Here is a 16,674-nt window from a genome sequence, read left to right on the forward strand (position 1 = left end):
CAAGCGGAAGGAATAATTTCAGCGGGCTAATTAATAACCTGCGCCCTATTTCCCTCTAATTGTGAAAAAAATCAGGTTTTGGAGATACGCCCTTTAAAATGTGATGGAGGGAGTAGCAGGACCACCAGTTCGGTACAAAGAAATCAATTATACTTTTTTTGTTCATTTTTATAAGACCTTGAAGATATTTCAGACAATGTGCAAAACAACATATTTTAAGTTGTCTGAAACGACATACAAAAGTGAACGGAGGGAGTAGTATAGCAAAATTAAACAAAGTGTACTGGATAAGGTATATAGGGAACCAAAAAAGGGCTCCATGGGCGATCCTCGATCAAAAGCGCAAGGTGGCTTTCTCACGCGCTCTCTCCCGAATCCGATCCCAATTCCCCTCCCATCTCGCGGAGGAGGCGGAGACCCCGGTCGGACCGATCCCATTCGAGATCGATTTTAGCCGAAAAAAGCTGAGCGTGCTCCAGACAGCGACTCGCCGCACTGCCGAAGCTCCGAGCGACGGGGGCGGCGGCGGCGGCGCCGCGGCGGCGAAATGGACGCGAGGTTCCCGTACTCGCCGGCCGAGGTGGCCAAGGTGCAGCTCGTGCAGTTCGGCATCCTCAGCCCGGATGAAATCGTAATGCCTCTCAACCCCACCGCCTCCGCCTCTGTTTGGTTTCTCTTCTCTCTGCGTGCAGTTGGAGCTCGAGCTGGTTTGGGTGGGGTTGGCTAGTTCTGAATTCTGGCTGGATGGATGAACTGTCTTGGGGGTGCTGGATATTAGCTTCAGTCTGTGGTGTTGTTTGGGTAGCGAACTGGCCGAGTTTGATCTGACAAATAGATGTTGCTGAAGCTGATCCAGTGTAACTTACCAAAGGTTCCGAGTTCTGACACAGTGATATGAGTATTGTTTGGTTCAGTGGTGTTTTGCTAACTTGGGGAACTAGTTAAACTTTGAGCAGAACGCTTGGTTGGAAGTCCCTAGTTCGCTTTGAGTTAGAAGTTGTACTCCCTGTAATACTGCTGAAGTGGGATATTTGGTCAAGTTGACTTTGCAGTTTTATTACATGTTCATCAAAATTTTGACCGATCTAGCAAAATGGCAATGTTGTCATACTTTACAGAGAGTGATCTAAACGCTCTTATAATACTTTACAGAGGGAGCACTATCAGCTTGGCAGTTTGGTTGTGCTTAGCAGTTTGCACGGTCTTTTTATTATTACACATGATTTTACTGTTCTTTTGATTGGGTCATGTTCAGTTCAATACAAGTTTGAATAAGGCTATATGCATCTGGTTGCTGGTCTTACACTACAGATTTGCAGAGTGTCTCTATATTTTACAGTGCTTTCGATCGGGTCATATTCAGTTCAATAGAAGTTTGAATAAGGCTGCACGCATCTTGTTGCTGGTCTTACACTATGGATTTGCAGAGTGTTTCTAATAAGATGGATTTGAGAGGGTTTAGTATTATGATTTATTTGGTTCAAATGACCATTGACCGTTGTACTGATGGTGGGAGGAGTGTCTCCTTAACTGGTCCATACGGAGTGCCCAAAGAAATGTGTAGCATTGTGGATGTAGGATCGAATCTGATAGATTTTGTGTTGCTTTGCTTCCTTGTAGAGGCAAATGTCAGTGGCGGTGATAGAGCATGCAGAGACTATGGAGAGGGGAAAGGCGAAGCCTGGGGGTTTGAGTGACCCTCGTTTGGGTACTATTGACCAGAAGATCAAGTGTGATACATGTATGGCTGGGATGGCTGAGTGCCCGGGCCACTTTGGCCACCTTGAGCTTGCAAAGCCAATGTTCCACATCGGCTTCATCAAGACTGTACTCTCCATAATGCGCTGTGTGTGCTTCAACTGTTCCAAGATCCTGGCAGACGAGGAGGATACTAAGTTCAAGCAAGCTCTGAAAATTAGTAACCCCAAAAATAGATTAAGAAGAATATATGATGCTTGCAAGAGCAAAAAGACTTGTGCTGGTGGTGGTGAACTTGAGGTTCAAGATCAGCAGGGCACTGATGAGACACTAAAGAAGAGAGGTGGTTGTGGTGCTCAGCAGCCAAGTATCACAGTTGATGGTATGAAGATGGTTGCAGAGTTTGAAGCAACAAAGAAGAAAACTGATGATCAAGATCAACTCCCTGAACTAGTGGAGCGAAAGCAAATTCTCTCTGCCGAGAGGGTCCTTAATGTTCTCAAGCATATAAGTGATGATGACTGTCTTTTGTTGGGCCTGAATCCTAAATGCGCTCGTCCTGATTGGATGATACTGCAAGTCCTTCCTATTCCTCCACCGCACGTGAGACCATCTGCCATGATGGATACTTCCTCCAGAAGTGAGGATGATTTGACTCATCAATTAGTGATGATAATTCGACATAATGAGAATTTGACGAAGCAAGAGAGAAATGGAGCCCCGGCTCACATTATAAAAGAGTTTGCTCAGTTGTTGCAGTTTCACATTGCAACGTACTTCGGCAATGATCTTCCTGGACAACCAAGGGCCAATCAGCATTCTGGAAGGCCTATAAAATCAATTTGCAGCAGGCTGAAAGCAAAAGAAGGTTGGATTAGAGGAAACCTAATTGGGAAGCATGTTGGTTTCTCAGCTCGTACTGTCATCACACCAGATCCGAACATCAACATTGATCAATTGGGGGTGCCATGGAGTATTGCTTTGAATCTGACATACCCAGAAACTGTCACTCCATATAACATCGAGAGGTTGAAAGAGCTAGTAGAATATGGGCCTCACCCTCCGCCAGGGAAGACTGGTGCAAAGTACATTATCAGGGAAGATGGTCAGAGAGTGGATCTTCGCTATGTGAAGAAAAGTAGTGATCAGCATTTGGAGCTGGGTTACAAGGTGGAAAGACACCTCAATGATGGAGATTTTGTCCTTTTCAATCGGCAACCAAGCCTTCACAAAATGCCTATCATGGGGCATCGTGTTAAAATTATGCCCTGCTCAACTTTCTGCCTGAACTTGTCTGTCACATCACCGTACAATGCAGATTTTGATGCGGATGAAATGAATATGCATGTTCCTCAGTCATTTGAGACCACAGCTGTAGTTTTAGAGTTGATGATGGTTTCAAAATGCATTGTCTCACCTCAAGCGAATATACCTGCTATGGGTATTGTCCAGGACACACTTCTTGGGTGTCGAAAAATCACCAAAAGGGACACTCTTATTGAAAAGGACATATTTATGAACATGTTAATGTGGTGGGAAGATTTTGATGGGAAGGTCCCTGCCCCTGCCATTTTGAAACCAAGGCCGATTTGGACTGGCAAACAAGTTTTCAACTTGATTATCCCCAAGCTAATCAATTTAATAAGTTTTTCAGCCTGGCATGCTGAAACAGAGTGTGGATTTATTACTCCTGGTGATACTATGGTCCGGATAGAGAAGGGAGAGCTTCTGTCTGGTACACTTTGCAAAAGAACACTTGGGACATCAACTGGAAGTCTTATTCATGCTATTTGTGAAGAGGTAGGGCCAGATGCTGCACTGAAGTTCTTGGGTCATACACAGTCGCTGGTCAACTACTGGCTTCTGCAAAACGGTTTCAGTATTGGTATTGGAGATGCAATTGCAGATGCAGATACCATGGAGAAGATTGATGAGACAATTGGAACAGCTAAGAATGATGTGAAGGAGCTTATTAAGCAAGCACAAGAAAAGAACTTGGAACCTGAGCCAGGACTCACAATGATGGAATCATTTGAGAACCGAGTAAATCAGATTCTTAGCAAGGCTTATGATGATGCTGAGAGTAGTGCTCAGAAGGGTTTGTCTGAGAGCAACAATTTGAAAGCCATGGTCACTGCAGGCTCAAAAGGCAGTTTCATTAATATTTCGCAAATGATTGCTTGTCTTGGACAGCAGAAAATTGAGGGCAAGCGGATTCCGTTTGGTTTTGTTGATTGTACATTACCCCAATTTACGAAAGATGACTATGGCCCTGAAAGTCGTGGGTTTGTTCAGAATTCGTACCTTCGAGGTCTGACACCACAGGAGTTTTTCTTCCATGCTATGGTTAGTAGAGAAGGTTTGATTGATGCTGCTGTGAGAACTCCGAGACAGGGAAGGCAGTATTCAGGGGAGGCTCGTGAAGGCTATGGAGGACATCGTGATGAAACATGATGGTGCTATGCGAAATTCGCTGGGTGTTGTTGTTCAATTCTTGCATGGAGAAGACGGCATGGATGCTGTTTGGATTGAATCACAGAAATTGGAGTCCCTGAAGATGAATAAGGCGAGTTTGATAATGTATTTGGTTTTGAACTCGACGATGAGAACTCGGGGCCTACTTACATGTTGCCTGACCATGTTGTTTTTTAGTTGGAATTGTTGATATTTATTCATGTTCCTTGGACATGTCCGAGGACAAAACATCCGTGATACAACCCGGAGGCACATGAAGCGATGTCTTGCATAGATCATTACAGCAAATCTTCCTTGGCTAATCTGTGAGAAGCACCATTTGCCGTGCGCCTAGCCCATTTCACCTCGATGGAGAGCAGCAGCTTCTTCGTTTTTTAACTCCACTAGGGGACCGAGAGGAGGAAAATCCCTCTCCTCTCTCTTGAGCTTATTGCCCACCCCCACACAGTCTGACTCCAGCACTAGCTTCTGGACACCCATCTCGATGGCCAGGGTCACCGCACGCCGGCACATGTTGATCATTTGAAGACCATTTCTGAATTCAGAAATGTGTTCGAGGCAGAGGTTCAGAAATTAGAAGCTGACAGATTACCGCTTGGGACTGAAGATGAATAAGGCCTATGCCTGTCAACCTCAAGCGGCTTATCTTTTTTTTGAAAAAAAGAATTATTAATATGGCAAAGATACCAATTACACGCAGTCTTTACACCTACAAGATGTTGCAAAAACATCTAGGATACACACACGAAGAAAAAATTAAAAAGAAAGGAAAAAACATCTAGGATACACACACGAAGAAAAAATTAAAAAGAAAGGAAAAAACAAAGATCCCGCCACAGTGATCGATTTCTCTCAGCAGCCACACAAAAACCACCATCGAATACAACACCTAGAAAATATAAAAAAGTCTTCAAAAGCAACGCCTTCAAGAAGGAAATAGTGCACAAGCGCTGTCATTGCCCGATCCAAGATCTTATGTTTTCACGCTGGAGAAGTCCAAACTCTCAAAACAATTCCTTCAGCAAGGCAATTGCCAGGTACAACCAATGAAGGCTATACCTTAGGTTTACCGAAAAGGGTTTCCCCCCGCTTTGTATTCCAAAGCATCAACACCGATCACAGAGCAAACGCTGGGGCGAGCAGCACAACAAGCCAAAGAAAAAGAAGAAGAAACAATGCCAACACCGGCAGCCCGACAAAGCGCAAATGACCCACTACCGCTGCGTCCTCCGAAATCTACCCACCACGATCCTAGGCTCCGATCCACCACGTACCAAGCAGCACCTCCAGAAAGGAATGCGACGCCGAAGACGCTGCTGCCCGGACGTGTCCTAGGGTTTTCCCCGGCACACGGAGGGTAGAGGGGAATGAAGACCACCGACACCCTCCAGGGAGGAATGGTGGCACCCGCAGGCGTCACCGTATCGGAGCCGGAAGACCCGGCAAGGATTTCTCCCAACTCCAAACCCCATCGCCCAACCGGATCGGAGCCAACCAGCCAGCTCGCCGCCCACCAGCATGCGCCACCGCGGTCGCAACGCCACCCACACCGTCTCACTGAGATTACCACCACGAGGCCAAGAGAACGAGGAGAGGAGGCGCTGGTCGACGGGAGCAGCAGCGCCGTAGCCGCGCGGGAGGGAACCACCTCCTCCGCCGTCGTGCAGGAGGCTCGTGCCTCCGGCCCCGTCGCGGTCGCCGTCCGGGCGCAGCAGCAGGGCATACCAGGCCACCCCTGGCCCGACCAGGCCCAAATCGGGCCCGCTAAGCCCCGTTGGCCACGCTGCAGCAGGGTGGCGCCAGCACCGCTAGCCCGCAATGCCCATCGCCGCTCCCCCGCCTCCTGGAAGCCACGCCTCTGACCCGCCCCGCCGTCGGCCCGCCCGGACCCAGATGGGCCCAAAGGGCCCAGGTCTGGGCCGAGCGGGCCGTGCCGCCGCGCCACCCCGCCGCCAACGGCGACGCCGCCGTCCAGCCGATCTCCTGTGCCGCGCCAGGAAGCCCCGCCGCCACGCCGGACCGCCGCCACCTAGGGAGCACCCCCCGGCGCCCTCCGCCCCGCACCGGAGAGCAACCGAGAGGGGAATGGCCGGGGCCGCCGCCACCAGCGTCGCCCGGGCCAGGCCCGGCGGCGAGGAGGGGGGAGTGAGGGAGAGCTGGCGGAGGAGGAACCGGGGCACGGCCGGTCGCCCGCGGGGGCGACGCGGTCGCGAGAGCCCGTCACAAACCGGGACGTGGCTCCTTTGTTTCGTGAGTATAGTTAGATCGCTTTCGGGACCCGGCTTGGCACCCGACTTGGCACCCGACGAGCATCACCAAAAATGAATTTGGCCCGTGTTGCCACCCCGACTTGACACTGCTGCTCCATCGCCTCGAAGGCCCCGTTCGTCTAACTGGTCCTCCGATGTCCATCTAACTGGTCCTCCGATCTCAGCCACCATGACCTTCTCCGCAGCTGTCTACATCATAGAAATCGAGAAGCCGACACGTCCCATGGTGCCAATAAACAACAGAGCTTCGCGTCACGCCCTCATGGAACTTCGTAGGCTGAAATGGACGTGCATGACCGAATTCTATCCGATCCAGATATCTTGGGCAAGATCTCCAATAGCAATTTCGGAACACGTCGATGACCAGATCGAGGAGGACCGATCATACAAGATGTTTCCGTGGTGCGAGAGGAGTACGAGGACTGCCACCTTTATTCACGGTAGCAGGCCCCCACTCCACCTCGATCCAGCTCACTGTCGTTCGACTGCATCCATGGGCCAAGCTCCATCAACCCACCCAGATCTAGGTCAGGGGGATCGACAGTCCCAGCCGTCGCTGCATGCCAGGGCGCACCGTTGGGTAGACCTCACCCCATCACACCCGGATAGGAGCCGCGCCGCCAAAGCCTCACAACCCCACGCTACCAGGAACCCACCGGACCGGAGCCTCGCCGCCGCTAGGAATGCAGGGGAGCCACGCCAAGGAAAGGCCCCGTCGGCGGCGGCACTGCTCGGGCTTCGCCCAATAGTGACCCACGACGACGGCGAGGGAGAGGGGAAGGGAGGGGAGGGCCGGTGGCCGGCGGGGCGAGGGTTCCCCCGAGTCGCCTCTGCGAGGGGCTTGGGGGTCAAGCTATTCCTGTTTGTTCGCCTATTGACCCTCCTCAAGTTTCAAGATTGATTTAGGGTTAATTTGATAAATGCCACTCGAATTCTGATGATTTCGAGAAACACCACTGCAATTACCAAAAACTTTGGAAAATGCGAGCAAAATTTGTAGTGACATCTTTGAAAGTTTGAAAATTACAGTGACATTTCTTGGAATCGCTAGAATTCGAGTGGCATTTATCAAGTTAACCCATAAAGACCTTCTGACCTGGACCCCGTGGAAAAGAAGCGCAAGGTGGTGGTATCTTGGTTTAGTTGGACACTCATCGGGGACATTTATTTTCTCGCCCCGTCCACATTTCACAAGAAACGAGCATCAATCCATTAGAATGAGATCAAGAGATCACTCTACCTAACCAATTACCGAAGTATCAACATTGTTTACACTGCACTATCACGCCACGCGTGCACTGGTCGATGTGTATGTATGCTCTTAATATGATACCAGATACGTAATGCAACATATAAATCCCACGCTGATGTGATGTGTTCAAGCACCCACCATGCATGTCGGTCTGTATATGCAGCTTTAGGCCTTTAACTCAAAGCTTCCGTTACTAAAGTAGTGATCTAAACGATCTTATAATTCTTTAGAGAGGAAGTACTTAACTAGACCACACACAGTGAGACAGCTATCTTGCTGCAGATTAGAAAGGAAAAAAAAGACATAGCTGATCAGATGATCAATGGAGCTGGTTACTAAAGTATGTGTGTCAACAAATCTGGTTGATAGTACCTCGGCATCTTAATTAATGAGTTAACTGTTCCCTAAAGTATATAGCACAAAACAACATCATAACTATTGGCATCAACGACGCACTGCTTCCTTCCATGATCCAATTATACTCATGGACCAGATGCTGCATGTGCACGATTAGAACTAGAGGATACTTCATCACTAATGAAAATGAATCTTTTTGTTTGTTCATATTTTGGAAGCGAGAGAGATCTTTTCATTGACTTGACTTGAATATACATGGTCCCAAGGAATCAAACTATTGGCACATAATCTGTGATAGAAGAAGCAAACTATTGGCACATGATCTGTAATTGAAATCGAGGAAATGGGACAGACGCAGTCCCATTAGTGTGCCGGGGGGACTCACTGAGATGCAGAACTAGTACTCCCTTCGGTTCTTTTTAGTCTGCATATAAATTTTGTCCAAATTCAAAGTACCTCTATTTTGACCAAACTTATAGAAAAAATTATCAATACCCACAATGCAAAATCAATATTGTTAGTTCCATTATGAAATGTAGTTTCATAGTATATACATTTGCTATTGTAGATGCTGATATTTTTAAATATAAAGTCGACAAGAACTTCTATTCTCACTGAACGCGCATCGCTAGAAGGCCTGAAATAAATTCCGGAAAATGCTAGCACCAATGTCAAGTTGAGGACTTGAAGTCTTATGGGCTGGGGATACCACGGTCCTCCTAATCATGCAACCACATGTTGGTTCTTTCTAATGCATGGTTGCATATTGATGTGACATGTTTACATGTTAACATAAATAAATTAGTGGGGATCATCTACTGAATTAATATATGATATCTAAGGCAATTTTAAAAAAAACATGATACTATATAACCAAAAGAGCAAAGTAAGTATCTTGGTTTACAGGAGACTCGTCAGGGACCAATTGTTCTCTCACGCGTTAGGCTCCTTCTAGATCTCACAAGAGGAGAGCATCCATTAGGAAGAGATCACTGCACCTAACTAAGGAACAAAGTTTAGGGAGGACATCAACATTATTTACACCACCCTATCACGCGCGTGCACGGGTTGATGTGTATGTATGCCCTTAATATGATATCGGATACGTGATGCAGTATATAATTATCATGCTGATGTGATGTGTTCAAGAACCCACCATGCACTTCAGTTTGTTAATGCAGCTTTAAGCCTTTAACTCAAAGGTTCCGTTACAACACCAAGAACTACTTAACTGGACCACACACATCGAGACAGCTATCTTGCTGCAAATCAGAAAAGAAAAAAGACATAGCTGATGAGACGATCAAGGGGACTTTGGAAGCATGCATGATGTATCTCATCCGATGTAATAAACGGAGCTGGTTAATTAAAGTATGTTTCTGTGTGTGAACAGATCTGATTGATAGCACTTTGCCATCTTAATTTTTTTTCGAAAAGGGGATCTCCCGGCCTCTGCATTAGAGCGATGTATACGGCCATCTTATTAAACCAAATAAATAAGTTCCAACAAGGTCTCAAAGTCTTCAACTGGAAAAAGTGAAAAAAAAGCTCACACAGAGCCAAAATGGGCTAGAAACACAAACTAGCCAAATAAAGGACGCCACAACCGGCTGGCTAAAGAGAGATAGGTAAACTAATTGCCTATCCTATTACATGACCGCCATCCAAACCGGTTGAAGATATTCCGAACTACCATCTCCCAGCGGATAGATCCAGTAACCAAACGCTCCCTGGCCTCCGCCGGAGTGAGTAGCGACCACGAACGGATCAGCGCCGTGGCTCTGAAAATAACATGCAAACAATGAATGTGTGTTATCCTGTTAAAAACCAAATCATTTCTGCAATTTCAGAGCGCCCACACCAAGGCGCAGACTCCAACACGAATATGTCGCGCTAACTCGGGCTCTACCCCATTAAGCCACCACTAGTAGAAAAAGGGGTTTTTGTCCCGGTTGGTAAGGCCCCTTTAGTCCCGGTTTAACCGGGACTAAAGGGTCGGTACTAATGCCTCTCCCCTTTAGTCCCGGTTCTTACACGAACCGGGACTAAAGGGCACGGCCACGTGGAGCTTTTATGATTTTTTTTGAATTTTTTTTGATTTTTTTTAATTTTTTTAATTTTCAAATTTCTGAATTATTTTAACCTCTAGTGTGTAATCACCACCCCTCATCACTGCTCAATTTATCCTCTAATCACCCCTCATCATTACAAATCATCTAACTTCCCGAACGGTCACCCATCCTCCCACTCCCCCAGCCTGAGCACGCTTAACTTCCGGGTTCTATTCTCTCTCGTTTTCAAGTCTGCACTTATTGTTTTCCTGACAATAGTAAGATGCCAATCCTATTAACCTTCATGAATTTTGCTTGAGCATGAAGTGACACATTTCACTGTTTGAGTTTGAAACTATTGTTTTAAAAAAACAATAATTATTTAGTAACACTAATATTTCTTGAATAATTAGTTTGACCATTGTTTGACCACAGTTTGACCAGATTTGACCAAAATTCAAAATAACTGAAATAATTATTTAGTAACACTAATATTCTAGAATAATTAGTTTGACCATTGTTTGACGACAGTTTGACCACTGTTTGACCAGATTAGACTAGTAATTTTTTTGATTTTTTCCACTCTAGATCTTAAAAGCCTCGTAACTTTTTTTTCTATTAGGTTTTTGAGGATTTTGAAAATGTTTAACGGGTTCCCCCTGTTAAATTCGGATGTAACTTTTCGAGTAGATGATTTTCATATAAAAAACTTTTTAATCCGAATTCGTATGCAAAAGTTATGCCCATTTTACAAATTCCAGAGAGATTTTGCAAATAAAGTCGAAATTCATATTTGTAAATTTTCTCAACAAGTAGACCACATATCACATGGAAAACTTATTTTATTTTATTTTTTTGACATTTCCATCATTTTTTGTTTTTTATATAACTGAAAAGGCGGTCCACAGGGGGAGGGGGGAGTTTGAAAATGGGACCTTTAGTATCGGTTCGTGCCATGAACCGGTACTAATGCCTCAAAACCCATTAGTACCGGTTGGTGGCACCAACCGGGACTAATGGGCATCGCACCCTTTAGTCCCGGTTCGTGGCACGAGCCGGGACTAAAGGGCCCAGGTGAACCGGGACTAATGCCTTAGCCGCACGAACCGGGATAAATGCTCACGTTAGTCCCGGTTCTTGACTGAACCGGGACTAATGTGAAAACTGCCCCATGACCAAAGCCATGTTTTCTACTAGTGCACGTTCCAAATAACGTGTTGACTGAACTCGGTGGAGTAATATTGAAAGCAATATGGACCGTCCTCCATAAAACTTTAGCTAGCGGGCAATCAAGAAAAAGGTGTTTGATCGTCTCATCCCGATCACAGAAACTACACCTAGTAGGTCCTGTCCAATTACGCTTTGTCAAGTTATCCTTAGTTAAAATAACTTGTTTATGGAGAAACCACATAAACACTTTGATTTTTAAAGGGACTTTGACAGCCCAAACATGTTTGGAACTAGGAATCGAGCTTGAATTAATAACATCAACATACATTGATTTAACTGTAAATACTCCCGACCTAGTAAGCTTCCAGCGTAATTCATCGGGTTGTTGGGAAAGCTGAACGTCCATCATTCTACTTACTAGATGTAACCATTCTTCCCAATGATTACCCACTAACGCCCTTCTGAGCTGAATATTAAGGGGGACTGATTGTAATACCGTTGCAACAAAAACCTCACGTCGTTGAACAATACGATACAAAGACGGGTATTGGATGGCTAAGGGTGCCTCTTGGAGCCAAGTATCCTCCCAGAATCGCGTGCTGGCACCGTCACCAACAATAAACTTTGTCCTATTAAACAAAGAAAGCTTACTTTCATAAGCCCTTTCCAAAATAGTGAATCAGTCGGTCTTACTGTCACCTGAGACAAAGTTTTGGTTTGAAGATACTTGCTACGGAGGATTTGCTCCCAAGTGGCGTCAGTCCCACTTGATAACTTCCACAACCACTTGCTGAGAAGACATTTGTTCTTAACTTCAAGATTCTCAATACCGAGACCCCCTTGGTCTGTTGGTCTACAGATGATATCCCATTTGGCTAAATGGTATTTTCTTTTTAGCTCATCACCCTGCCAAAAGAAACGCGATCGATAAAAGTCCAGTCTTTTCCTAACTCCATCTGGGACTTCGAAGAATGACAAAAGAAACATAGGCATACTCGTGAGCACCGAATTTATCAGAATTAATCGGCCTCCGTATGACATGAGCTTGCCCTTCCAGCAACTCAGTTTCTTTTCAAATCGGTCCTCGATGCACTTCCACTCTCTGTTTGTCAGCTTACGATGGTGGATTGGTATTCCTAAGTAGGTGAAAGGCAAAGCCCCCAAATCACACCCAAACAATTGCCTGTAAGCCTCTTGTTCATCATTGGCTCTACCAAAGCAGAACAACTCGCTTTTGTGAAAATTAATCTTTAACCCAGTCAACTGTTCAAATAAGCATAACACCAGCTTCATATTTCTCGCTTTTGCCAAGTCATGCTCCATAAAGATGATTGTATCATCGGCGTACTGGAGGATGGACACCCCTCCATCAACAAGATGGGGCACCAGGCCACCCACTTGACCAGCCTCCTTAGCCATTCCTATCAAAATTGCCAACATATCAACTACAATGTTGAACAAGATAGGGGACATTGGACCCCCTTGTCTCAGGCCCTTTTGTGTCTGGAAATAATGACCGATCTCGTCATTCACTTTAATTCCAACACTCCCTTTTTGCGTATATGATTCAACCTGGCGTCGCCAGACTTCATCAAAACCTTTCATACGCAATGCCTGTTGTAGGAATGGCCATTTTACTTTATCGTACGCTTTCTCGAAATCCACCTTAAAAATAACTCCATCCAATTTTTTCGAGTGGACTTCATGGATCGTTTCATGCAGGACCACCACCCCTTCTAGGATGTTTCTATCTGGCATGAAAGCAGTTTGGGAATGCTGCACCACAGAATGCGCAATCTGTGTGAGCCGATTAGTCCCAACCTTGGTAAAATTTTTGAAACTAACATTGAGAAGGCAGATCGGCCTGAACTGCTCGATTCCCAAAGCATCCATTTTCTTAGGAAGCAATGTTATTGTTCCAAAATTTAAGTGAAATAACTGAAGCCGTCCAGAGAAAAGATCGTGGAACATTGGAAGTAAATCCCCCTTAATAATGTGCCAACATCTTTTGTAAAACTCTACCGGGAATCCATCAGGCCCGGGAGCCTTATTGTTTTTCATCTGCACAATAGCATCAAACACCTCCTTCTCTGAGAATGGGGCAACCAGAATATCATTATCTTTAGCAGTTAGTTGAGGCACATCCTCAATCCTGGACTCATCAAGGGATACACAACTATCCTCCGGAGGTCCAAATAACTGCTTATAATACTCGGTGATGTAAAGTTTCAGGTTGTCCTACCCTACAATCGTTTCTTCATCTTGCTCAAGCTGAAATATTCTCTTCTTTCTGTGCTTGCCATTAGCAATCAAGTGAAAGAATTGAGTGTTTGCGTCCCCCCTGGACCACTCTACGAACCTTAGCCCGCAGTGCCCACTTCAATTCTTCTTTGCGGAGAAGTTCTTTCAACCTCATCTCCGCATCCAGATTAATATGGAACTCAGCAGGTTGCAAAATCATGGATTCGGCTTTTATATCTAGGGACTGAATCAGAGAAAGGAGCCTGTCCTTTTCAATCTTATAAATCCCACTAAGGTGTTTAGCCCATCCCCGTAGGAAACTTCTCAAATGCCTAATCTTATTCTGCCAACACTCGACAGAAGTCGTACCTCCTGTATCTTTAGCCCATTCCTCGGCAATCAGATCCAAGAAACCTTCTCGTTCAAACCATGCAAGTTCGAAAGAAAAGGTGTTTTTGTTTCCCACGTGGTTTGGGTCACCTGAGTCCACGAATAAAGGTGTGTGATTCGAGATTCCGCGCGAGAGAGCCTGAACCGTTACGAGAGGGAACTTCTGTTCCCACTCGACGCTCGCGAGGACTCGATCCAACTTCTCATATGTCGGGTTTGGCAAAGCGTTGGCCCAGGTAAATTTTCTACCAGAAAACTCTATCTCTCTCAGATCCAAGCTTTCAATAATGGTGTTAAACATAAACGACCATCTGCCATCAAAATTATCGTTATTCTTTTCCTCTCTCCTCCTAATGATGTTGAAGTCACCCCCAACCAAAATTGGGAGCTGCTCGGATCCGCAAATTCGGACCAAGTCCGCCAAAAACTCTGGTTTTAGCTCGGGTTGTGCGGCACCATAAACCGCCACCAGAGCCCAGTTAAACCCATCAGCTTTGGATCTGACCCGAAATTTTACCGTGAAGTCACCCATCACTACACTTCGGACTTCCAGTGAATCACATCTCACTCCAAGCAAGATCCCACCCGATCTTCCTCGCAGAGGAAGGCAATGCCAATCAAAATCGACACCCCCCGATATAGTGTTGAGAAACTGTGGCGCAAAATTATCCCTACCAGTTTCTGAGAGAGCAATGAAACCTAGTCGATGCTCAAGAGTCGCCTCAACAAGAAACCTTCTTTTAGCCAAGTCCTTCAGTCCTCTGCTATTCCAAAAGATTCCTTTCATATGTCATCATGAATTTTTTTGGCCGTCCAAATCCTAGCACTCCTACGAACCGCGGAAGCGGGATAAACCTTCTGCTTCCACTTACGCTTGGGTTTACTATGGTCCTCCATCCGGTCCTCATAACCGGGCTCGGTGGGTCTAGTCACTGCATCCTCTAGAATAACATCCTCCTCCTTGGATTCAATAGTGGATGGTGCAATATCCACACAAAAATTATCGAGCACTCTTACCCCCAACGCATCAATCTCAGCATCATTCATAGGTCTTACTGCTGCTAGGTTTCGAATTGTTTCTAAAGCGCGTTTCGCTTCCAAATCAAGGAGATCATTAACCGGGTTGGAAATTTCACTATTAGTACTCCCTAGCAAAACTCCTAATTGGTTGGCATTATTTATAATCTCATCTTTAGAAAAATGCAATATAGAATGAGATATGTTGACGGACACACCAGTAGTGACCTCAATGTCACGAAGCTTGGCCGCCCTCATAGCGCACCTCTGCTGCATGTCATCAACCTCTGGGTGGTCTTGGAGACAAGAACTCATCCGTCTCCTCGCAGAGACCGGGTCGGGGATCCCACCAAACGCAATGACCTCCTCCCGAGTAGTGCCTCGCGCTGAAAAATCAGCCGAAGAACCCGGAGGAGGCGGCGGAGGGCTCCCAAGGCCCACAGACGGAAAACCGGGGGAGGGAGGCGCGGGCGCCGCCTGCCTGAACACTCCACCCGCCCCAACTCTCAGGCCTGAGGGCGACGCCGTCCCGACAGCTGAAGGAAAAGGAAGGGTCGAGGCCACCTGCCCCAGACCCCCACCCAGCACCACTGGAGATGTGGCCTCTCTAGCCGCCGCCGTAGGAGATGGAACCGGGGCCACCAGACCCAGACGGCCTCCCCAATGGCCGGCCATCGTCGGTGTCGTCGGCGCCAGGATAGGAGGAGAAGAAATCGAGGCCACCTGCCCCGGACTCCCCCTAGGCACTGTTGGAAATATGCCCTAGAGGCAATAATAAATTGGTTATTATTATATTTCCTTGTTCATGATAATCGTTTATTATCCATGCTAGAATTGTATTGATAGGAAACTCAGATACATGTGTGGATACATAGACAACACCATGTCCCTAGTAAGCCTCTAGCTGACTAGCTCGTTGATCAATAGATGGTTACGGTTTCCTGACCATGGACATTGGATGTCGTTGATAACGGGATCACATCATTAGGAGAATGATGTGATGGACAAGACCCAATCCTAAGCCTAGCACAAAGATCGTGTAGTTCGTATGCTAAAGCTTTTCTAATGTCAAGTATCATTTCCTTAGACCATGAGATTGTGCAACTCCCGGATACCGTAGGAGTGCTTTGGGTGTGCCAAACGTCACAACGTAACTGGGTGGCTATAAAGGTTCACTAAAGGTATCTCCAAAAGTGTCTGTTGGGTTGGAACGAATCAAGACTGGGATTTGTCACTCCGTGTAACGGAGAGGTATCTCTGGGCCCACTCGGTAGGACATCATCATAATGTGCACAATGTGACCAAGGAGTTGATCACGGGATGATGTGTTACGGAACGAGTAAAGAGACTTGCCAGTAACGAGATTGAACAAGGTATCGGGATACCGACGATCGAATCTCGGGCAAGTATCATACCGCTAGACAAAGGGAATTGTATACGGGATTGATTAAGTCCTTGACATCGTGGTTCATCCGATGAGATCATCGTGGAACATGTGGGAGCCAACATGGGTATCCAGATCCCGCTGTTGGTTATTGGCCGGAGAGGTGTCTCGGTCATGTCTGCATGGTTCCCGAACCCGTAGGGTCTACACACTTAAGGTTCGATGATGCTAGGGTTATAGGGAAAGTATGTATGCGGTTACCAAATGTTGTTCCGAGTCCCGGATGAGATCCCGGACATCACGAGGATTTCCGGAATGGTCCGGAGGTAAAGATTTATATATGGGAAGTCCTGTTTTGGTCACCGGAAA

At 46.3% G+C, this 16,674-nt stretch overlaps 1 protein-coding gene across 1 annotated transcript; it reads left to right on the forward strand.

Annotated features, from left to right (window-relative positions):
* The first annotated feature begins 306 nt into the window (after nucleotides 1–306).
* Nucleotides 307–4,461, forward strand: LOC123150168 (DNA-directed RNA polymerase II subunit RPB1). The gene is made up of 2 exons (XM_044569994.1): nucleotides 307–631; nucleotides 1,621–4,461. Exons 1-2 carry the CDS (start codon nucleotides 548–550, stop codon nucleotides 4,150–4,152), a joined length of 2,616 nt encoding a protein of 871 aa, XP_044425929.1. The 5' UTR covers nucleotides 307–547; the 3' UTR covers nucleotides 4,153–4,461.
* Nucleotides 4,462–16,674: the final 12,213 nt, after the last annotated feature.

This window comes from Triticum aestivum, chromosome 7A (genome assembly GCF_018294505.1).
Source record: "Triticum aestivum cultivar Chinese Spring chromosome 7A, IWGSC CS RefSeq v2.1, whole genome shotgun sequence".
NCBI classification, from domain to species: domain Eukaryota; kingdom Viridiplantae; phylum Streptophyta; class Magnoliopsida; order Poales; family Poaceae; genus Triticum; species Triticum aestivum.

Excerpts from the sequence above, each read along its gene's own strand:
- LOC123150168 (XM_044569994.1), top strand. The coding sequence starts at position 548 with ATGGACGCGAGGTTCCCGTACTCGCCGGCCGAGGTGGCCAAGGTGCAG. Across the intron at positions 632-1,620 it reads TCCTCAGCCCGGATGAAATC|AGGCAAATGTCAGTGGCGGT; the intron begins GTAATGCCTCTC and ends GCTTCCTTGTAG.